The sequence below is a fragment of the Silurus aristotelis genome, assembly GCF_946808225.1.
Source record: "Silurus aristotelis genome assembly, chromosome: 2".
NCBI classification, from domain to species: Eukaryota; Metazoa; Chordata; class Actinopteri; order Siluriformes; family Siluridae; genus Silurus; species Silurus aristotelis.
In genome coordinates this window covers 14,582,940-14,606,472 of record NC_139575.1, presented here as the reverse complement: position 1 = coordinate 14,606,472, position 23,533 = coordinate 14,582,940, and the positions used below count along the sequence as shown (strand labels likewise).

General features: G+C 36.2%; 3 protein-coding genes across 14 annotated transcripts in view; 1 reads left to right on the top strand and 2 right to left on the bottom strand.

Moving 5' to 3' along the window:
* lrrc8c (leucine rich repeat containing 8 VRAC subunit C) overlaps positions 1-23,533 on the bottom strand; it is a 182,906-nt gene that overhangs the window by 21,867 nt on the left and 137,506 nt on the right. The window lies entirely within an intron of this gene.
* LOC310741600 (kynurenine--oxoglutarate transaminase 3-like) lies at positions 3,276-14,318 on the top strand. 9 transcript variants are annotated; one of them, XM_083569541.1, is made up of 15 exons: positions 3,276-3,389; positions 3,611-3,709; positions 5,795-5,883; positions 5,986-6,050; positions 6,744-6,888; positions 8,200-8,349; positions 8,449-8,535; positions 8,633-8,758; positions 8,853-8,973; positions 9,747-9,823; positions 9,946-10,035; positions 10,866-11,052; positions 11,129-11,202; positions 11,290-11,376; positions 13,903-14,318. In XM_083569541.1, the coding sequence occupies exons 3-15, from the start codon at positions 5,797-5,799 to the stop codon at positions 13,957-13,959; spliced, it is 1,353 nt and encodes a 450-aa protein (XP_083425667.1). In that variant the 5' UTR covers positions 3,276-3,389; positions 3,611-3,709; positions 5,795-5,796; the 3' UTR covers positions 13,960-14,318. The 9 variants fall into 9 exon arrangements, with proteins under 9 accessions (XP_083425667.1, XP_083425663.1, XP_083425665.1 ...); XM_083569537.1 differs by having other exon boundaries at positions 9,946-10,039; positions 10,870-11,052; XM_083569536.1 differs by lacking the exons at positions 3,276-3,389; positions 3,611-3,709 and adding exons at positions 4,122-4,152; positions 4,312-4,398 and having other exon boundaries at positions 9,946-10,039; positions 10,870-11,052.
* pkn2b (protein kinase N2b) overlaps positions 15,303-23,533 on the bottom strand; it is a 49,348-nt gene continuing 41,117 nt past the window's right edge. For 2 of the 4 annotated variants that reach the window (XM_083568933.1, XM_083568935.1), the window contains 11 exons: positions 22,962-23,097; positions 22,569-22,705; positions 22,371-22,446; positions 22,150-22,241; positions 21,046-21,222; positions 19,459-19,521; positions 19,298-19,374; positions 18,585-18,727; positions 17,982-18,089; positions 17,777-17,857; positions 15,303-16,802 (listed from right to left, as the gene is read on the bottom strand). In XM_083568933.1, coding sequence (XP_083425059.1) covers positions 16,599-16,802; positions 17,777-17,857; positions 17,982-18,089; positions 18,585-18,727; positions 19,298-19,374; positions 19,459-19,521; positions 21,046-21,222; positions 22,150-22,241; positions 22,371-22,446; positions 22,569-22,705; positions 22,962-23,097 — 1,294 coding nt within the window. In that variant the 3' untranslated portion in view covers positions 15,303-16,598. Of the gene's footprint in view, positions 16,803-17,776; positions 17,858-17,981; positions 18,090-18,584; positions 18,728-19,297; positions 19,375-19,458; positions 19,522-21,045; positions 21,223-22,149; positions 22,242-22,370; positions 22,447-22,568; positions 22,706-22,955; positions 23,098-23,533 lie in introns of all 4 variants that reach the window. The other 2 variants (XM_083568932.1, XM_083568934.1) reach the window with 1 other exon arrangement.

Genomic DNA, 23,533 nt, shown 5'->3' with positions numbered 1-23,533 from the left:
ATTGTGTTTCGTGCACCGATTCAGACAAACCGTAGTTAACCAAAGTAAAAACAGACAAACACGGTAGAAAAACCCCCAGAAGAAAATGCCACTCAGAACATGATTCATTACAAAATAAATCTTTAATGCAATTGAATATATGTTGATTATAATGGCAATCAGGATAGAATTTCTCCCTTAATATGTTTTTTGTTTTCAAAATTAAGCTCCTGATGTCTTGGAACAGAATTCAGTATAGATATAATGAGATAAATAAGAAAGCGCTGTAGTATCTGATTATAACATATAAAGTTTTCTTTTCAAAATACTGAACTACCTACCTGAGGGTGAGCTGCTGTGAATGAGCCTTCTGTCTGTCTGTGTGTGTGTGTGTGTGTGTGTGTGTGTGTGTGTGTGTGTGCGTGGGTGTGTGTGTGCGTGGGTGTGTGTGTGTGTGTGTAAAAGTGCACTTATTCACAAGGGAAAAGTAGAAAAGTGCTGAACAACAATTTAATTTGCTTTCTGCCTACAGTCTAATTCAAAACTTCGGCAAATTATCAGACTCACAAACAATCCTAAGATGGGGGTATACCTAGCTGTTTTAATACTCAAGGGGAATGCAAAAATATTGTCAGAATTCCTATATATGAATAGTACAAATACTTATGTAGCTAAGCCTAGTTCCTGTATGCATGTGTGCTTGTAGAAACAACTGGCGTACTATCTGCATACAAATACAGAAGGACAGATCAAACATCATATACATTTTTTGAGCTGATTACATTTTTTAGTATTAAGTTATATTTATTTGTTCATCCTATCGCCGATGAAAGAAACGATGACTGATGAAAGAAACTGTGTCCAAAGATGTTCCAGGACACAGTAGTAGTTTATAGGAACGACATAAGTCACATGGATGTGTTAAAATGTCAAATTGTTACGTTATAAAAGAATTGAACTTCTTTGAGGTCATGCTGCTTTGTTAAAAATAGTTTTTGTTGTATTATTTGTGCTTCAGAAGAAAAGGAAAAAATAACATATGATCATGATAAATGTGTAAATATTTACAGTAATTTTGTACCAAAACTTCTTTTTAGTCATTTAATCTTGGAAGGACTTTCTTAGGCTTCCAAAGACAGAGAGAGAGGTTATGATTTATAAACAACAATGCCATTCAGAGAAGTAGTAGTCTGTTTTCTATTCTACTGTGAAAAAGCATTTAATTGCTTTGGCATTTGCAATTTCAAATGTATGAGTTAGCATTTTTGTTTCCCCATGGGAAACTAGCTTTTGCCATTCCTTTTTATAAGATTGTAATTAAGTCTCTGGAGAATGAAAGCTTTTTCTCTCAGTTGTGTGCTGATGATCCATGGTGGTCTTGACATGATAATGCAGAGCCAACTTTATAATGGTTTCAGCCTTTAGCAGAAATATCAGGTAAAGCAAATGGCACCATCATACTTTTCCCATAATTTAAACTTTTGCTATAATTAATATACAAACATGTAGCTATATATATATATATATATATATATATACAGTGAGGAAAATAAGTATTTGAACACACTGCTATTTTGCAAGTTCTCCCACTTAGAAATCATGGAGGGGTCTGAAATTGTCATCGTAGGTGCATGTCCACTGTGAGAGACATAATCTAAAAAAAAAAATCCAGAAATCACAATATATGATTTTTTAACTATTTATTTGTATGATACAGCTGCAAATAAGTATTTGAACACCTGAAAAAGTCAATGTTAATATTTGGTACAGTAGCCTTTGTTTGCAATTACAGAGGTCAAACGTTTCCTGTAGTTTTTCACCAGGTTTGCACACACTGCAGGAGGGATTTTGGCCCACTCCTCCACACAGATCTTCGCTAGATCAGTCAGGTTTCTGGCCTGTCGCTGAGAAACACGGAGTTTGACCGCCCTCCAAAGATTCTCTATTGGGTTTAGGTCTGGAGACTGGCTAGGCCACGCCAGAACCTTGATATGCTTCTTACAGAGCCACTCCTTGGTTATCCTGGCTGTGTGCTTCGGGTCATTGTCATGTTGGAAGACCCAGCCTCGACCCATCTTCAATGCTCTAACTGAGGGAAGGAGGTTGTTCCCCAAAATCGTGCAATACATGGCCCCGGTCATCCTTTCCTTAATACAGTGCAGTCGCCCTGTCCCATGTGCAGAAAAACACCCCGAAAGCATGATGCTACCACCCCCATGCTTCACAGTAGGGATGGTGTTCTTGGGATGGTACTCATCATTCTTCTTCCTCCAAACACGTTCAGTGGAATTATAACCCAAAAGTTCTATTATGGTCTCATCTGACCACATGACTTTCTCCCATGACTCCTCTGGATCATCCAAATGGTCATTGGCAAACTTAAGACGTGCCTGGACATGTGCTGGTTTAAGCAGGGGAACCTTCCGTGCCATGCATGATTTCAAACCATGATGTCTTAGTGTATTACCAACAGTAACCTTGGAAACGGTGGTCCCAGCTCTTTTCAGGTCATTGACCAGCTTCTCCCGTGTAGTTCTGGGCTGATTTCTCACCTTCCTTAGGATCATTGAGACCCCACGAGGTGAGATCTTGCATGGAGCCCCAGTCCGAGGGAGATTGACAGTCATGTTTAGCTTCTTCCATTTTCTAATGATTGCTTCAACAGTGGACCTTTTTTCACCAAGCTGCTTGGCAATTTCCCCGTAGCCCTTTCCAGCCTTGTGGAGGTGTACAATTTTGTCTCTAGTGTCTTTGGACAGCTCTTTGGTCTTGGCCATGTTAGTAGTTGGATTCTTACTGATTGTATGGGGTGGACAGGTGTCTTTATGCAGCTAACGACCTCAAACAAGTGCATCTAATTTAGGATAATATATGTAGTGGAGGTGGACATTTTAAAGGCAGACTAACAGGTCTTTGAGGTTCAGAATTCTAGCTGATAGACAGGTGTTCAAATACTTATTTGCAGCTGTATCATACAAATAAATAGTTTAAAAATTATATATTGTGATTTCTGGATTTTTTTTTTTAGATTATGTCTCTCACAGTGGACATGCACCTACGATGACAATTTCAGACCCCTCCACTCATCACTAAAAGGTATACTCTATATATACTTTATACTTATATACTTACAGATTTTTATTGAGAGTGACGAGGATAGACAGGAATAGAAATTAGTTTATTAGGCCTTCCTCTGAACGCTACTCATCCACTGAAAAGAATCTAAAACTCAGCTGCACGGCTTGTGTTCAACCGGCCCAAGTTTTCCCACCCCATTGCTGCGCTCCGTTCACTGGCTTCCAGTAGCTGCACGTATCAGATTCAAAACAATGATGCTTGCCTACAAGGGTAGTATGGAGACTGGTGAGCTGCTTTGGCGACACCTAACAGAAGCATCTGAAAAAGTAGAAGTAGGAGAGGATTATACTGCATTTTAATTAATTAAAATTAATGAAGAAATGTAATTACATTTGTTATGTATTTAAACTTAATTATACTTAGTTATAATTTATACGTATTTATTATTGATTAAAATGTTTTAATACTAATAAATAACCATCATCAGTCATAAAAAATTGAACAGCCCATGCACAAAACTGGGTAATCATTTTTGTTTGCTGTTACGTCATAGGGGGAATCGCCAGTATAAACCGGATAAAACACCACAACAAGATCAATAGAGGATTAATCTCTACGTAAGAATATCCGTGACTTTCCCCCGAAAATATAAGTATGTATAAGTATGTATAAGTATGTATATTATTTTGTAGTTAATTTCCGAGGGCGGATCCCATAGAAGCCTGCATTAATAAAGCGGCAAAAACCCCACAAAATATAAAATGGAAATATAAAACTATTCAGCATGGCATATATATATATATATATATATATATATATATATATATATATATATATATATATATATATATATATATATATATGTATATAATTTTATTTATTTATTTTTACTACTCAGTGAAAAGTAGATAAGAAAATAACGCTAGCTTTGCTGGAAATAATGTGTTTATTGGACGTGAAGTATTTCAAATTATTTAATGGAAAATGGTGTTTAAATACAAGGAAAGCAACTGAGGTAAACAATTTCTCAATAATCGATTATTTAAAACAAAGACACACGAAATTTTACTTCCGGCAACAACTCACGTCATCTGGGTGCTTATTTATTTATTTATTTTTACATAATAAAAAAAACAAAAACAAAAAAAAAAGTTGTAACAAGTTCGAGCTTAAATTCTAATAGGAAATATGTTAAATAGAAAGTACATTTTGTGAGTTAATTGTAAATTATATATTTTATTTTAAATCTGCTAGGTGTTATCAAATTGGAGCAAAACCACGTTACGTGGAATCTGGTGCTTGCGAAACACAAGTTAGGGTTTATATCAGGAAGACGCCTGGGTGAGTCGAGTATGTGAGTCGTGCAGTTTTATTGAAGAGCTCTCACCTTCTCAATTATTTGAATTGAAAATGCGGAGGTTTAGAAGGTTGTTTAAGAGCTATATGGGGGTGCTTGTAACAGACTTGATCAGTGATTTAGGTATTGTTACATTACATTACAATTCGCAGCAAGAAGTGCCGAGACAGTGCAACTGCTCAGTAACCCTAAAACTGTATTCAAAATGTATTGGAGACCGAATGATTTATTAATGCAACATACAAAGATCAAAATCTTACTATTTCATAAACAACTAAAAGCACATTCTGTATTTTAATTCTACAGTATTTGGACACATTGCAGTAAGATGTGACCACACTGAATCTTTACTCTTATTTTCATTCATTCATTCATCCATCCATCCATTTTTGCAGAGGTGCCCACATGTTTTTCAGCAAAGGGACAAAAACAACTCTTGAGTGAGGCCCTTGGGCTGAAAATAAACGTTTCGTTATACCAAATTTAAATTATATAAAACTTAAATTTGCCACGATTTCTCTCATTTATGATTTCATAAAATGTAAATAAATACATAGAAAACATTACTTTGTAATCTGTGTAACTAATGCGGATTCATCTTTTAAGTTTTAGTTCAGTGCAACTTATAGTACAATAATAAAAAAAAACAATCCAATTTACTTTACAATAAAGTTTAATTCTTAATATATATGCATTGACCTCTAATGAGAGACATGAAGTTGGTCCTTTAAACGTTTTTCCAACATTTCAGCATTTTTCCTAATTTCTCTCTCTCCTTTGGCATGGTGGACCAAATCAAAGGTCACCCCAGGCCATATTTGGAGCTAGTCTGAGCCTCTTTGATCTATAATAATTGCTTTATCCCGATCCAGAATTGTATGGTGGAGACTTTTCCAGGGACATTGGGTGTGTGGTGGTCATATAAAATGCATTGGTATACCTCATCTCAAGACATTGTTACACACGGTTTCACACTTAGTGGTATTTCAGCATGGCAAAACCATGTTCTTGGGAAGTAGGAGGAAAGCTACACAAACATGGTGAGAACAGGGATGGTGAGAGACTGTGTGTCAGCTCAGTGTGTCAGCTCTTGAATCCGGTCTTGTGGGACACAAACGGTACACACTGTGCGAACTATAATTTCAAACATGGCTACGAAAAGGCAAAATCGTTATATTGTGCATTATATACAGGTCTGGAAATACAGTTTTGAGAAGCAGTCTTTTATTTCTTAAGCTGTTTTTTATCCTGCCGGTTAAACAAAATGGATTTGGGCCCAAATAGCAAGCAGAGTTTAATTACAACCCCGGCAGCAGAAAATATAAAAATTTTAGTTTTTATGCAAACAAATCTGTTACATTTCTTCTTCTGTTTATGCAGACATGAATACAAGGTGCACACTGCGTAGGATCAGATCTCTTTATTGTTTCCTAGAGACCAATCCAAAAAGGAAGTTCTGCTCCACAAAAGTAAGTAAAACCTCTTTTATTTAGTATTAATAAGTGTTAGATTTCTTTCTTTAAAATGCTCACGTTTGATGAATATGCGTTTTGTTTTGGGGGTTTTTTCAGTACAGTATGGCATCTTTTAAACACAAGAATGCTAAACGGATAGAAGGACTGGACAAGAACGTATGGTGAGATTAATGAGCAAATTGAAAGACACTAAATATGACAGATAGTGGGTTTGAAAAGTATTCAGACTCCTTCCGTCCTTCCCACAAAAGAATGCTGCCACCATCGTGCTTCTTCATAATAACAGTATTAACTAATTGATGAGCATTACCTGTTTGACACAGTAGTTCAGTCCAAAGTCATAGACAGTGTTTAGTCCCAAGTGTTACATTTTTGTCTCCTCAGCTCAGAGAAAATTTTTCTTCTGAAGCTCTTCTTTAAGTGGCTGTTATATTTGCTTGTCATATTGTTTCTGTCTAGCCACTCTAACATAAAGGCTGGATTGATGGATTATTTTTGAGGTCTTTGTCCTTTTTTTTTTATATTTCTGCAGGGTATTTTGATAGAGTGGCCATTGGGTTCTTGGTCACGTCACTGATCAAGGCTTTAGCACAGTTATTGAGTTTGTTTGGAACCGCTACTTTAGGAAGTATTTCCAAAATTCTTGCATTCCACAGTGATAGAGCCAGGGCTCCTGGGAACATTGAGTTTTAACATGTACCCATGCTGTCAACAATTTTTTTGTGGCTTTGTCATTGTGGGATTATTGTGTCAGCTTCATGTCTAAAAAGGGTCTGTATACTTTCCAAATCCAATGTACACATGTTTTGGATCTTCTGTGCTTTCATTGCTTTAATTTTTCTTGGGCATTGCAGGGTTGCCTTCACAGCTTTAGCTGCAGATCCCTCCATTGTAAATCTTGGTCAGGGTCTCCCAGACATCCCTCCTCCATCTTACATAAAAGATGGTCTTGCACAAGCTGCAATGGTGGACCGGCTCAACCAGTACACACGTGGCTTTGTATGGCATTTACACACACACATTCTTTTACAACTCATGTCATGTCTTTTCAGCTCATGATATTCCTGCAGAGTAAACTTTCTGAATTGAAAACAAAAACCAGATTAGCGCAAAAAAAAAAAAAAAAGTACGAATAGTTGTGATTATTGCTTCTGGTCATTTTTGAGCAATAACTATAAAAAAAAACATGACACAATAAAAGATGTCTGTCTTGGGATTTGAAATGACAACCTTTCTCTGATGGTGCAGTGCCTTAACCTTTTTGTCCTTCAAGAGATACAGTTAAAGAAACTAGGTGCAGCTTTGTGTAAGCCCAGTTTATAGTTAATGTGTAGCTATGTGCGAGTATTGACCCATGTACCTAATGTACATTTGGGAGGATTAAAAAGTAGCATCCACTAGGTGGCACAGCAGAGCCAAATGTCAACTTGTTGAACGAGTTGTCTTGGTGCAATGACCCATGAGCGATCTTTGAACACATGCACCGCTGTTGTCATGATGGTTGTCATGAGTTCTATCTCAAATAGAAACCTGTGGCTTTATAATTTGAAGTGTGTATTTATTTAGAAGATTGTTGTATACTAGCTGAAGGCTACATTCAAATGCAAATATGTGATAAGGAGCTGTGAGTGTTAAAGCTCAGAAACTGTCTTGAATATTATATAAGCATGCACGGTGAAACAGCTTTAGTTAAGACGATAAGCCATTCTGCCGCAACCTTTTTTTATGGCTACTGCACTCCTATCTATTGTGTTGCATCCTTTTAGATGTGCTGAATAGGACCAGGTGCTATGATAATAGCAGTATTGTCATTATTTTACAATATGCTTTTCTGATCTATTGTGCATATCATTTTTTTAAAATGCTTTTTCTATTTTTAATAGATCAAAATAGTTTAAAATTCCCCATTCCAGATTTTTTGTACCTTTTTATACTGTATATTTCTATAAACATTAAGATACCATTTAAAAATAGAGAATTGAGAATTGGGAATTACTTTTGTCATATTGCTCATTCTTAGGTTTCAGTGAACACAGGTTGTGTGTGGAAGGTTTGTATATGTGTAGTTAAAAGTATAAATAATCCTGGCCTTAATCCTAGAACCTGTAAAGGTTCTGTAAAGTGTGTGGACGTTTATTAGTTCAAATCCCTGCCAGAAAATCTTTTAAATCATACATTAAATGTGGGAAATTGTAAGATCATCTCATAAACTGATCTGGTATTAAATAATCAGCTTTGGATCTAGGAAAATAATATCCCTACAGAAAATGTTGTGTGTGTATGTGGATGTCATGGTGTCATTTTCAACAGGGTCACCCAAGTCTGGTAAAAGCACTGTCTCAGGTGTACAGTAAGGTGCACAACCGTCAAATTGACCCTTTTAAGGAAATCCTGGTTACAGTGGGAGGCTACGGCTCTTTATTCAGCTCCTTTCAGGGCCTAGTGGAAGAGGGAGATGAGGTAAGACAGTGCGAAGATTTTGCAATTCATCCAAAGATCCACTGCTCCCTCTTGTGGAGTAACTCAGCGTTTCTGCTCTTCTCCTTCTCATTTATACAGGTTATAATAATTGAACCCTTCTTTGACTGCTATGTTCCTATGGTTAAGATGGCAGGAGCCAAACCGGTTTTCATACCACTTCGTCTTGTGAGTTTCCCCTCTTTTGCTGTTTCGTAGGGCGTGTATTCTACAAAAATATTGTGAACAAAAGAAATAAAACAATCTTATTTATTATATTTTGTAGAAATCCAGTAAGAAGGGAGACATTAGCAGCGCAGACTGGGTTCTAGATCAGGACGAACTTGCCAGTAAATTCAATTCCAAAACAAAGGCCATTCTTATTAACACACCTAATAACCCCATCGGGAAGGTGAGGCTAATTCCCGGTCGGGAAGTGTGTTGTAAATGCTGTCACACATTTATCGTAATATCGTTGCTAATGGCTATTTTGTGTTGGTAAGCAGGTGTTCAGCAGGAGTGAGCTTCAGGCTATTGCAGATCTCTGTATCAAGCATGACACATTGTGCTTTAGCGATGAGGTCTACGAATGGCTCATATACAAAGGACATGAACATGTCAAGATAGGTACGACAGTGCGTCTGTAAAGCTTTCACAGTCTACTTATACTATATGGGCAAAAATTGTGGACTCCTAATAATAAGATTCATATGTGCTTTCCACATTTACTCTCCATTTGCAGTTTTAATAACCTCCACTCTTCTGGAAAGATGTTATATTAATCTTAGAGTGTGATTTCTCATTCATACATAAGGACGGTACTGATGTAGGGTAAGGAGGCCAGTCCGAGGGGTGCAGTCAGTGTCCCAATTCATCCCAAAAGTGTTTAGTAGGTTTGCGGTCAGAGCTCTATAACAGGCCACTCGAGCTCTTCAGCTTTTCATGGATCTTGTTTTGTGAACAGGGGCATTGTCATGCTGGAACAGGTTTGGTCTACTAGTTCAAGTGAAGGGAAAATTTAATGCTACCACATCCAGAGGCATCCTATACAATTGTTTGCCTCTAACTTTGTGGTAACAGTTTGAGGAAGAAGCACATATGGCTGAAAAAGTCAGGCATCTCAATATTTTTGTCCATATAATCTAAGTAGAATTTGTGAGTTAAATGCAAAGTTATGTGTATCCCTATTTTATAAGACTGTACAATGTGTCAACGGCTGAGTAGCCATCCTGTGGATGTTAGAGACAGCTAACTACTTAGCAGTTGAGTGTTAGGACCTGTTTATCAGAAGTCCAAAGTCTTAATCACTATGCTACAAATCACTATGTAAAACTATGTACTGAATAAACCCATTTAAATGTGAATTGTAATCGTTATGCCATGTTTCTCTTTCTGTATAGCGACACTTCCTGGCATGTGGGACCGAACCATTACTATTGGAAGTGCAGGAAAAACTTTCAGTGTGACTGGTTGGAAGGTAATTTTGCAGTGAATAATTTATCTTGAATTGTTGATGACATTTTTGAAAATTGTATTGTATATAAGTAATATAAAGCATAGTATCCTTCTTCTTTTTCTTTCTTTTTTTTTTTTTTACAGCTTGGGTGGTCAATAGGGCCAGAGCACTTGGTCAAACACCTCCAAACTGTCATGCAGAACACTCTGTACACCTGTCCAACACCACTACAGGCATGTATTAATGACACATAGGATTACAATTTTGCCTTCTGCTGTGATGGAATGTGAATGTTTAATTGTTCCTATTGTTATTGTTAATTGTGTATTTTTAGTTTACACGTTGGTTATGGATTTTGTATGTAGTAAGTGCATGACTCCATTAGTAATAGGAATCTTATGGAGTGGGGAAGTAAAGCTCAGTGGTTAAGACGTTTGACTTATGATTGGTAGGTCATGAGTTCAAATCCCAGGGTCTTATTTTTAACCTTCAACTGCTCAGTTGTACAAGTGTCAGTCACTCTGGACCCTGGTGCTCTGTTTAAACAATTTATTCTAGTTTTATAAGTCTTGTTTTTTTGTAAGTGAAAGATTCCAAGTTTTAAACTGATTTTACCAAATAGGCTGATGAACAAAATGTTTTATTTAGGTCACATCTGATTATAACACCATGCCAGTTGTGTTTTTAGTGTTTCTTTAGTATAATGAAATGCTTTTATTTTAGGTGAAATGATTTATTAATTTTTATATTCTCTCTGCCTTACACACACACGTCATCTCATTTGTGTTCAAAGTTCTATCTTTCTTTCTCATGGTAACCATGAAAGTGGTGGACTGAGAACAAATGACAAATCCTTGGTAAAAATTCATCACTAAGCTACAATGACAGGCAAAAACAAATCATCTACACAGACACCAGTGATGTTTAAAGGCAATACAAAAATTCCTGGTAAATTCATCTGTCTGGAAAAATACAGCACCTTTGTTCCTACCAATTTAACAATTTATTGTGGCTGCACCGAACGACAGCGTCGAATTGTTTTTGTGTCTGTGTTGGTCAATAGGAAGCAGTTGCACATGGACTCCTGCTTGACTGCGAGCGCATGGGGCAGCCTGACTGCTATTTCTCCAGCCTAGCTGAAGAGTTGGAGGGAAAGCGAGACCACCTGGCGGCTATTTTAAAGCAGGCGGGGATGAGTCCAGTAGTTCCTGAAGGAGGCTACTTTATGCTCGCCGATGTCACAGCTCTCAGTAAGGAATGATTTTGTCTGAATAAGGAAACTAAATTGTGACACGATTTAAAATGTTGTCTTCTCGTCCTGTGTAGATCAGGATCTTACAGACGTGGAAGGTGACGAGCCGTACGACTACAAATTTGTTAAGTGGATGATAAAGGAGAAAGTACGTTAGAACTTTCGTCATTTTTAGCTGAAATCACAGAACCTAAAGTACATTATGCTGATTTATTCTGAACTCTATTCCTTCCAGAAATTGGCGGCCATTCCTGTTACAGCATTCTGCGGGGACGAATCCAAAAAGCAGTTTGAGAAATACATCCGGCTGTGTTTCATTAAGGTAGGGAAGAATACACTTTATTAAAGTACTATAAAAAATACAGTGGCCATAAATGTATAACATTAGTTATACCTCAAATATAGTCCTGTTTATAGTCAGTCTTATTCTGCCGACTCGCGTCGCCGCCAATCGAAGATGGATTGTTATTTGCAGCGCGAGCGCCACGACGACTTTAAAAATATTAAAGAAAAACTGAAAGTTTGTCAATTAAAACAAACAACAAAAAAAAACAGTTGCAGCTAGGCTAGAGCATTGTTTATTATTTCAACAAGTATATATATATTTTTTCAAAGTGTACAGTACAGACCAAAAGTTTGGACACACCTTCTCATTCAAATAGTTTTCTTTATTTTCATGACTATGAAAATTGTAGATTCACACTGAAGGCATCAAAACTATGAATTAACACGTGGAATTATATACATAACAAAAAAGTGTGAAACAACTGAAAATATGTCATATTGTAGGTTCTTCAAAGTAGCCACCTTTTGCTTAGATTACTGCTTTGCACACTCTTGGCATTCTCTTGATGCCTACTTTGAAGAACCTACAATATGACATATTTTCAGTTCAATTTTTTGTTATGTATATAATTCCACATGTGTTAATTCATAGTTTTGATGCCTTCAGTGTGAATCTACAAGGATCATAGTCATGAAAATAAAGAAAACTCTTTGAATGAGCAGGTGTGTCCAAACTTTTGGTCTGTACTGTATACATAATATATATAAACTTTTGGTCTGTACTGTATACATAATATATATAAACTTTTGGTCTGTACTGTATACATAATATATATAAACTTTTGGTCTGTACTGTATATATAATATATATAAACTTTTGGTCTGTACTGTATATATAATATATATAAACTTTTGGTCTGTACTGTATATATAATATATATAAACTTTTGGTCTGTACTGTATACATAATATATATAAACTTTTGGTCTGTACTGTATATATAATATATATAAACTTTTGGTCTGTACTGTATACATAATATATATAAACTTTTGGTCTGTACTGTATATATAATATATATAAACTTTTGGTCTGTACTGTATATATAATATATATAAACTTTTGGTCTGTACTGTATATATAATATATATAAACTTTTGGTCTGTACTGTATATATAATATATATAAACTTTTGGTCTGTACTGTATACATAATATATATAAACTTTTGGTCTGTACTGTATATATAATATATATAAACTTTTGGTCTGTACTGTATACATAATATATATATACAGTACAGACCAAACGTGTCAAAAGGTGTGTCCAAACTTTTGTTCTGTACTGTATATCTTATATAAATTCCAGGGATGTTTACATTAAAACAATAGCCTACTTCATACTTACTCTTTTTGGTTTTCAATAAATTGCGCTGTTTTATTGACCAAATCAATAAATGTAAGCATACAAATTCAGTTAAAGTTACAGTAACTTCTTTCTGCTTAGAGGTTTCTATCACTTTCACTGTTGATGTGGTTATGTAGTGCACATTTAAGGTTTTTAAATGCAATATATATTATGATCTATATTCCTATATCTATAGTATACAGTGATCCCCGCTTTACCGCGGTTTATCGCGAAATTGCATTCGCCACATAACTAATTAGTTTTGCTGATTTTCCCGGTCTCTCACGGATAACACCTAGACCAAAAAACTTAGAGACTTGTTTTTATGGCGTTTTATGTTGAAATAAAGAAATGTATTGATACAAATATAAAATGTTAATACAGTACTGTATACATAAAATAGCATTTTTGGGGTGGCGTCCGTTTATCGCTGCCGGTTTTGGAACGTAAACACCACTATAAATGGGGGAATACTGTAAATTGATTTAGTAGGGTGGAGAAATTGTCCATATCCTGCTAGAAAATTTAAATTTTACCCCTCATTTTGCTGTATAGTGAAGGCAAAAATGTTAATTATCCCAAAATGTGTTCAGTGTGTTACTGTAAATAAATTGCTGAAGAATTACTAAAAATACTGATTTAGTCGGGGTGTGTCTGAGTAATTTATAATAAAATTATAATCTTAAACTAAAGTTAGCAATTTAAAGTAATAAAGAAAAACTTAAACAAGTGGTCATGGCTAAGGAAGAAGAAGAAGAAGAGCTGGTCCTGATGACCTTGCAATTTTTTCTTTTGTGTTGACCATAGTTAAAATTTAATTAAGATGCACATTTAAGTAAATATATAAAAGTGCTGATAACAGGTTTTGTATAAATAAAATGGTTAGAGATAAAATAAGTTTTAGGTGGGTTTTTTTTGTTTGTTTGTTTTTCGGTTCTGTAAGAAGGAGGCCAAGGAGCCTCCAAATGTCTAGAACCGGCCCCGGTCAGAGGTGTGCTGTTCTACTTTTATACTTCCTGACCAAGCAGAATCTTAACAGAACTGTGCTGTTATTCCTATTTAATAACATGGTGTATTTTGAAGCAAATGAGTATCATTTAGAGCTAATTAATAATCCCGAATGCCTCAAACTCATTTTTATTTCTTCTTTACTGCAGCAAGACAGTACCCTGGATGCCGTGGAGGTCATTCTGAAGAACTGGAACAAAGCTTGACCTTCATCAATCACTGCAGAGAAGATTAACTATTCCTCTGATGATCTTTTACAGTGTGTGTGTTTTTAACCCAAAGTTTTGAAGGAGATGTTACAAAAACATTATAGACAATTTCACTTCACCACTCAGGGACTAAATAATATTGCTGCATAATTATTGGTATCTGAATGAAGGCAGATAGTAGTAGTAGGTAAAACCATGTTAACCTTTTTAGATACTTGATTATATGCAGTTGCATCTGCCTTGTATTAACTGGGTGGACTTTTTCTGGATGTTTTCTGTGGAATGTCATTACTCTGTTTGGTTTGGGTTAAGAATTGAATACTGTGTAATCTCAATAAACTGGACTGTTAATATTGTTTTTTGGTGAGATGTCTTGTGTAATACAGATTAGTTTGTGTCGGTCATTTTTTTTTTTTTTACTCAACTGTATTCTCAAGTCTCAGGTAAATCCCATTTGTCAGCGGTTCTTGGCTTGATGATGTGTGATTCTGCGGCATAGCTAGGGACGGATAAAACCACAATGTTAAACTTACAGATTTGGTCAATTTAACCTCAAGATGTGGTTGGGACAAATCAGAACCTTTTTTTTTTTGCTCAGGTGTGGCAGAAGAAGCATCACTGCTACTACTGGTATTGATTTTTCCTTCCTTTTTAAACACAAGTGCTCAGATTCCACTAGATATAAAAAAAAAAAAATCACACCAATAGTCAACAGACTGCAAAAGAAACCTAAAATCTGCTGTGTGTGAACACAGTTCACTATCCATTACAGTCACATTACTCCTAGCATGTGTGAGATTATGCATGTGGAAGTTAGCACTTTACACTGTCCTGTAATGGCACATGAGCAGCAGTTTGAAATGATGCAGCTGACATGTCTTGGAGGAAGTACTTTAGCCTTCACACTTTCTGGTCAGTAGCTGTGGTGTGAAAGCTAATAGCTTTCAGGCGAGCAGGAATTGACAATTAACTAAACTGGTAGAAAAGAGTTTACAAAGGATCTGAATTTCAGACAGACTGTATGACATATGACATCCTTTTTCTTTTGTCTACAAAAGCCACAAAATACAAAATTCTGGGTTTTGAACACCTACATGCTTTTCAGAGGCTGCCCCTGGTATACTTTTCATGTGTCAGGATATGCAAAAAATATATATATTTAACAAAAATTTTATGATTCATTGCACTGACTCTTGCTGTTACTGTGCTTCAAGTAGCAAAGACTCAAATTAAGTCAATATGCTAACTAATAACATGACCTGTGTTACTTTCTCTGAATGTATATTTAGTGCATGCATTCCTCTACAGCCCTTAGCAGAAGAAAGAGACAGAGACCAGACTCCATTGTGGGTACAGAGTGTATTTGAAAAGGTTTTGGTGATACACAGAGTGAAATCATTGGCAAAAGTCCATAACTGCTTCTTCTGACAGATGGGACGAGTCTGCTGCGTGTTAGCGGTCTATGGATTAGACCCTTGTATTCAGGGGTTTCATCCAGCAGGAACGCTGGGCAATGCCCAAATGTCCACTTCCTGATTTTCAAAACAGGATTATTGCTTGGCACACAGAAGCGTGAACTGTGTGAAAATATATCCGACCGAACGTCAGGAAAGATCTGGGAAGAGTCACTCTATGATCATCATTTTAAAAACAGACTATTAAAAAATACAGGCTACATGGCATTTCCATGTGGCAAAAAATATACACTTTGGTGTTCTTTTTGATGAATATACATTTTTACATTCCGTTTGTCTGGTTTATGATTGCTCCGTGATGTGAGCTGCCCTCTCCTTAATGATAACCATAAAATTCATATATTTAAAAAACACACACATATGCATACCATTCAGCAGATTCAAGATGCTAATTTCCTAAAAATATAATATAAAACTATAAGTTACATTTTTTTCAATTATGATATGAATACATGTTTAAGTGGAACAAATCTAAAAACCACCAAAGATGGAAAAAAAAACAAAAAATGTACTTCTTTCATCTTATGACTGAAGTTGTGTGGTCTTGGCCAAGTTTGCATACAGAGCCGGTTTGGCACTTTGTGCTGGAGGTTTTCAGTACCTGATGCTGACTTTCTGGAAGCCCTCGTCTATGTGATGAGTTTAAGGCACCGCAGGGAGGAAGACACTAAATAAATATGCAAGTCAAAAGATAAGTGTTGTAAAGTTGGGATTGTCCATGAGCTTAAAAAACAACAAAAAAAGTCTTAGTGTTTTGTTGGTTAGACTTAGTGTGAAAAACGAACGTAGAAAAACGAGCACATTATTAGCTTGGAACGTACGTTCTGTAGTGTTTTCTCAGAATTGCCAGCAAAAGGGGACTTCATTAAAGAGTAAAACTTGTGGAGTAAATGTGAACATCACTTATGAGAAATCCCAATGGTTTTGACAAAAAATAAAAAAATAAAAAATAGGGGCTACCGTGACTTTTCCAGCTGAATCAAACACTTGGTAAAATATTTTCAGTTAAAGGAGGGAAAAACAGTGCCAGAACACATCTAAGAGCAAAGAGAGGGAAGTGGTCCATACAGAGACGGGCTCTGGCTCTGAGAATGAGCCTCATTTGTCCGTTTGGTTCACAGTATTGAGTGTGTGTGGGCTGGTGATGGTCAGCTGAAAGAGCTAACACCAGTCAGCGATGTAGTCGAAGTCTGTGAAGAGCTCCTGTTCTGAGGAGGTCAGGATTCTGGGCTCACGTGGAGGGGTCAGGATCGGAGCCTCTGAAGTGAACTCGTCATCAAAATTACTAACATCCTCCCGTCCTTTAATGGTGGGGATGAACGGAGGCCGGCTCTTCTTAGCCAACAGAGCAGACCAGTCCGTGTTCTGGTGGGGAGAGGAGAGAAAGACGTTAAAGAGAAAATAAACAAAGAGGGAAAAAATAAACCTTAAAAGAACATAAGAACAGAACAGAGAGAAAACAGTCAGGCAAAGAAGAGATGATTGAGACAAGACAGAGGAGCAGGACATAAACAGGAAAAGGGAAAAAAGAACATATGAGAACAAAGAACAGAACTGGAGAGATGGAAGCCAGAGCATTAGATACAATAAAGGGAACACCAGAGAATAATAAAAAATGAGGAGATCAATAGCACAGAGCTTATAGAGTGCAGACACACAAATGGAAACATTAGAAATTTATGGAGTAGTAGAAAAGTGCACTATATCAGAACCAGTAGCGAGAAATTGTGCTTTAATCTCCAGAGCAACAACTTGTATGGTAGACAGATGGCATGCCAGGTTTTCTCACAGAAAAAAAACCCGTTTTGGTTAATAATACATTGGGTTGGCATTAAATACCGAAAAATTCATGAAACAGCTCTTAACCATGAAAAAAGAAAGGAGACTTAAGTAAGTGTGTATATTATCTTGTCCCTTATCCCTATGCCATGCATACAATTACACGCTTCCAGTTACGAAGGCTGATAACAGCGAGTTCAGCAGACTACACTTATTCAGAAAGCGTTTCTAACCTCATTTAAAAGTATGTACAAAAGTACATTATATACATACGGTATATCTGCATTTGATTATGGCTATTGATTATACTGCTCGACTTTCTATATCGCAGTTTATACTCTATTGATGCGACTGATTAATTGAAAATTAACTAAATATTTTTTATTAGGTTGTTAAAACCTGCTTGTTTTTGTAGCTGTAATATTTACAAAATGACTGAAAAAATGTGTACAGGTCCTACATGATAAAGACTGTTTCATTCTAGCGGTTTTTGGTTGTCTCTAGTTTGTGTGTGTGTGTTTATTATCGGATGAAGGAATTCAAATTGAAACTGAGCATACTCTAAAAAATGGATGCTTCTTCACTTCTTCAGCGTCTCGCTCTCCTGCACCGAGGCGCCGCTCTGGATTTCTCCTCAACAGCTGGAGACAGATGAATAAATTAGAGCCCAAACATAAGAAATCGAGTGTACACAAGTTTCTAAATGCGGAATTCATTGTGTCATTCGATGAACGAGACTCAGACTGTGGTTATATGAGCACTTACTCGTCTCATTATAGAGATAGCCTCTGTAGAGAGGAATCGGGGGTAACGGACTTCATCGTTGACAATACTGTCAAACACCTCCTCTTCATCGTCACCTGGAAATGGAGACTGCAGACACAGAAGAGAACAAAACCAAGTGTCAGGAAGATCATGCTGCTGTAATGGGTCAAGTGATCAAATATACATTTATTTAGATAACGCACTAAATACATTTCAGTCAGTTTTACGCTTCATCTCACATTTTAGCCATTATTGAGTTAGTTACCTATGCGTAGCAAATTATTTAATATTATATCACGGTTGTGAAAATACTTGCTTCTGACTGGCTAGCCAGAGCCAGTAATCTTAATCTTCCATAAACCAGCTGTCAGATATGTTATTATTCTAAAACCAATTTCTAAACTAATGCTCCTGATATTATATTTTTATTCGAGACTACAACCATACATATAGTCATTTATATAACAATTAATAATGTAGAAAGGAATAAGGTTATTTCTATATTTTATATAAAATATAATATATAACTAGAATCTGACTGCTAGTGTATAGTGTTGGTGGTCATCTCCATTCCTATTTTCACAGCCTCAGTGAAGTTCTCACCTCTCCAACCAACATCTCAAAGATGAGCACACCCAAACCCCACCAGTCCACAGCACGTGTGTATGATGTTTCTGTCAGGACCTCAGGAGCCAGGAACTCGGGAGTGCCACAGAACGTACTCGTGCGATCTCTAAAGCCCATTCCTAAACACGTAAGAAAAAAAAAGCCAGCAAAACTGTCAGTGTTACATGGAAATGAATATAGTCAGACATTAATAAATCCATACCTTTAGATATATAAATTAAACAGCGTTGTGTTATAACCCATATTACACAAGCCAGTTCTGGTCCACTAATTTGATGTGTCGTTTTGAGAGTTTCTATATACCTCCTATAGCCACACAGGGATATTTCACCAACTATATCACTAGGAATAAATACAGTAAAGGTAAAAAAAATAAATAAATAAAAATAAAAATTCAGAAAACTCTTTTAAAACAGCCAGCTAGCTGACATGCTAAGTAAGGGTGGCACCTTAAATGTTCTTCTTCATAGTAATCAGATTACGAAGAATTAATATTAATCAGATTACTATCTCCATGCTAAGTATGCTCCACATTATAAACCGAAAAGCTCCGAGCTCCATGACCTGCCTGAGGCAATGTAGTTAATTATGCGCTTTATTTTACAACAGATATAAAACTTGTAGGACGATTTATGCATGAATACTTTTTATGTCAAGATCCACCAGAGGGCCCTTAGCAGCACACATACCTTCTTTGCAGAGCCCAAAGTCAGCAATCTTTACATATCCTTCAGTATCCAGCAACAGGTTATCCAGCTTCAAGTCCCTGGAGGATTCAAATCATAAATCACATGAACACGATCCAAAGTAAAGAAAAAAATTGTCCTGATTGTGTTTGAATGAAACGTACCTGTATACTATTTTATGCTCGTGTAGAAACTGCAGGCCCAAGACCACACAGGCAGCATAGAATCTGCAAAGGAAAAACAAAAATTTTAAAAAGCACATTAGTACATATTTAATTACAATTATAAATTTGTGAAAGCTGTGCTATTAAAGACTGCAGCCAAATATTAACTTATGGAAAAAAGATAATCACAACTAAAAACTAACAAAAAAAAAAAGACTTCCATCAGGCAAATGCATAACGAAAAGAAATAGCAAACAATGTTTTAATTGATAAGTCTTTTTGTAATCACCCTTCAGATCTCAGCTCAAGGATTAAGTGGTGACTAACGCTTTAATGTGTTCGTTCTGAATTGGAGCTACAAAGCTAGAACAAAGTACTACAATCCTATTTCAGCCAAAAACCCAAATACAGTGCAGCCTCGATACTCACGGTTTTACGTTCTATGACTCCTCATGAGTAACAAAAAAAAAATGGGTTTTGACTCTCTCCTTTTGATGGTTCCTTTTTCAAGGGAAATTGTACACGAACTGTAAACTCGACAGAATTTGTGAATTACTTGTCAATTTATTTATTTAATACATTAAATGAATAATCCAATAATAAAATAATTTCTCAAAACTTAAGTAATTTATTAGTACACACTCTGGTTTGAAATGTTACTCCGAACTTTCAAGCATCTTGCGAACTATCAGATTTTTTACGAGTTACTCTTAATCCGGTTCCAAATGAATCGAGCATGCGAATGTCAAGGTTGCAAGTATTAAGGTTCCACTGTATTCTAAAGATATTTAACACGTTTTGTAAATAGATAACCAAAATGCAAGGATAGTTCACATGAAATGTAAAGTTGAAAGTGGAATTATATATGGGTGACAAAAAAAAGAAATCCTGTTATGGTCTACAGTTTGTGTTCACTTTTCATCTGGGTGAAACAGATCCCTGCAAATTAATAAAGTAAAGAAAAGTTCTGACATTTGACAAATAACCTTTATCCTGAAATATATTGAAATATGAAATGTATTTCTATCCTGATGGAAAGTACTGTCTCTTTCGCATTGATGACCTCCACACTCCAAGAGTAAACATCTCATAAAAAAAATAAATAAATGATTTAAATCTAAATTTCCACTACTATAATTAAAAACCTAGTAACGGAAATAATTTGTAAGAATGACGTTTATCTCTCCAGTACCAAATTAGAGAATTCTGTTTTGGTGGTTAACCAAGACACCATAATATATTAATGTTATTGTGTAATATAATCTAATTCAGTATTATATACACCTGCTTTCCACTTGCCTGGAATAATTACAGAATAAAAAGAAAACAATGATCTGAACAACATTTGACAACACAATGATTAAATGCTTTAAACTGAACCACAAATAGACTTGTGCACAAACAAAATGAGCAAACTAGATTTGGAGAAAGGAAGAAGAAATCTTGTGTCTTGAATCTCTAATACAGGACAATTGACAATGGGCTATAAACATTTCTTTTCGCACATAAATTCCGGTATATTTGCAGGCCTAAAAAGGGTGGTTTTAGATTCTGTACTTCCATTTAATATTGAATGTGGTCACTCACACTGCACGTGGCTCATCGAACACATCGGCATGGATGTGCATCATGAGGTCCCCTCCTGCTGCATACTCCATTACGAAACACACATGCTCCTTGGTCTGGAAGCAAGCAAAGAGATTGACCAGGAACGGGTGTCGGACACTGTTCACTGTCTCGAAGATCCTCTTCTCGCACATCAGACTGTGGAAAAGCAAAGGCTCGTTGTCAGGGTCCAAAACTGGCACACATGAGCCATCAGACTGTTGAGCATGCAAGAACTACATAACCAACACTTAATAAATCAGTGTAACTGCTGGACTGGAATTAAATTAAGTGTTCATCTGAAAGAACAGCCAAGTCATCCCTTAAAAGATAAGCTTACATTAATGTTCTTATTGAATTTTTTTCCCCATGTTTTACTGTTCTTATGAGAGTTTTGCACATCGTTTTTTTTTTTTTTCTTTCCGATTTATATTAATAGCATTTAGCAGACGCCCTTATTCAGAGTGACTTACAACTGAGCAGTTGAGGATTAAGGGTCTTGCTCATGGGCCTGGCAGTAGCAGATTAGTGGTGCTGGAATTTCAACCTATTACCTGGTGTCTTAACCACTGAGACACCACCTTTCACATGTTGTTGCTCTGATGTCACACAGAGTCAAGGCTAGGAGAAATTTTTTCACTCATCCTATACATAGGGGATAGTGGCAAGGTTTTGCTATTAGCTCCTAAAAAACAGAAGGGCATGTGCTTCTTTCCTTGCTGATCATTTTGCACTCAATCAGAAATCCGACGTAAGAGTGATATCTGAGATGGCACACATGATTGTGTTGATTTCGAAATTGAAGCTTTTGCACCTGTTTTGGTTGAGCACAGTAAGTGAGGAAAAACTGACAGACTAAAGCACTGCTATCTATATATAGGTAGATATAGGTTTCCATTGTCACCAAAATCATTTAGCAGCTGCAAAGCATTGTGGGTAATATACGGAAGGGAAAACTAAACAAAATGCTGGTAATTGCTAAAAAAGTTAGCAAGGTGTTTTCTTTTGTTGTTAACCGTTCAGAATCTCAATAATTGTATACAAACTAACTTTAAACAAACCCATTTTCTGACTGGTCATGCTTACCTGTCAACTTCATCACGAGCAACAATATCCCCTTTCTTCAGAGCTTTGATGGCAAACATTTCCCCAGTGTTCTTGTATTCTGCCAGTAAGACCTGTTGAATAATTAAAAAGACTTGACTGAAGCTCAAATACAAGCACACACAAAAAAGAAATTCCTCTAACTTCTGTTCAGAGAAAAGGCACTCAATGAGATAATGTAAAATCCATTAAACAGCTATTACCTTTCCGAAGTGTCCACGGCCCAGAACAGCCACACAAGAAAAGTCTTTGAGACTGAACTGGATGTCTGGCTCTTCCCTACAAAACAAGATAAATATGATTAGACTTTATGGATATCCTAATTAAAATCAATATAACTTAATAACTTGATGGAATGTAGCTGTAAAGTGTGTATCCAGGAGAAAGCATTAATATTGCACCTTGGTTCAATATGGCACTGTTCTATAAGCTCTAGATCAGGCTGCTGAATTTCATCTTCCACCAGACTATCATATTCCGCTTTAGACACTGTACTGTTCCGGCTGTCGTTCAGGAAGTCAAATGTGGCTAACGCATCCTGAGGGTGTTTAAAAAAAAATAAAATACCAAAAAAAAAACAACAATTCAGATAATGGCTAAAGATTACACATTCATTAACAACAGCAACAACAATAATAATAAAAATAATAAAAATAATAATACACCAGCACAGAACCCATACAGGGAAAAGTTTTGTGGATTAGAAACAAGCACTTTAGCACAAGTAGGCAAATAACTAATTAAATCAATCTCTTGTTGTGCTTGGATCTTTTCATACAGTTCATTACCTGTACCTCCTTTCCATCAGGGGTTTTGGTTTGTGATGGTGGTTCCTCTTCCTCTTCTTCCAGCTCAGCAGCAGGGGTGGGGTAACGTTTTGGAGGAGGAGTGGCGCCTTTGTCAAAGTCTAATTTGGTCACGGTTGGATCACTGAAATAAAAGGTCAAAACACAACACTGCTGACAAAGTGCCAGTTTCCGTTTTAGTCCTGGCCCCTGGCCACGTTTGAGTCTGGAGTGTTTCTGGCCAAACCAGACATCTAACCGAAGGACATCTCATTAGAGCATTCAAATACAGATAAAGAGAGGAACTAAAATCACTTAAACAAGAGGAAACTATTTTACCCACAGCAATTAAGAAGTCTTCCAGCCATTTAGCCTCGCTCTTCATCAAATATAGGTTATAATTAATATCATTAATAAAAAAAAAATTAAAAAAAAATTTTTTTTGATTAGCTTTATGTGAGGAGGTGAAAATCTTTAATGGTTGTATTTAGACAAATGAACCAAATAAAACATCTGTCATGCGTCTGAAAGCCTCCTTTGCTGACTGACAGATTTATATAGATTTTATAGATATTTTAACA

Excerpts from the sequence above, each read along its gene's own strand:
- LOC310741600 (XM_083569535.1), top strand. The coding sequence starts at position 5,406 with ATGGCAAAACCATGTTCTTGGGAAGTAGGAGGAAAGCTACACAAACAT. Across the intron at positions 6,051-6,743 it reads GGACTGGACAAGAACGTATG|GGTTGCCTTCACAGCTTTAG; the intron begins GTGAGATTAATG and ends TGGGCATTGCAG. Across the intron at positions 11,203-11,289 it reads AGTGGATGATAAAGGAGAAA|AAATTGGCGGCCATTCCTGT; the intron begins GTACGTTAGAAC and ends TATTCCTTCCAG.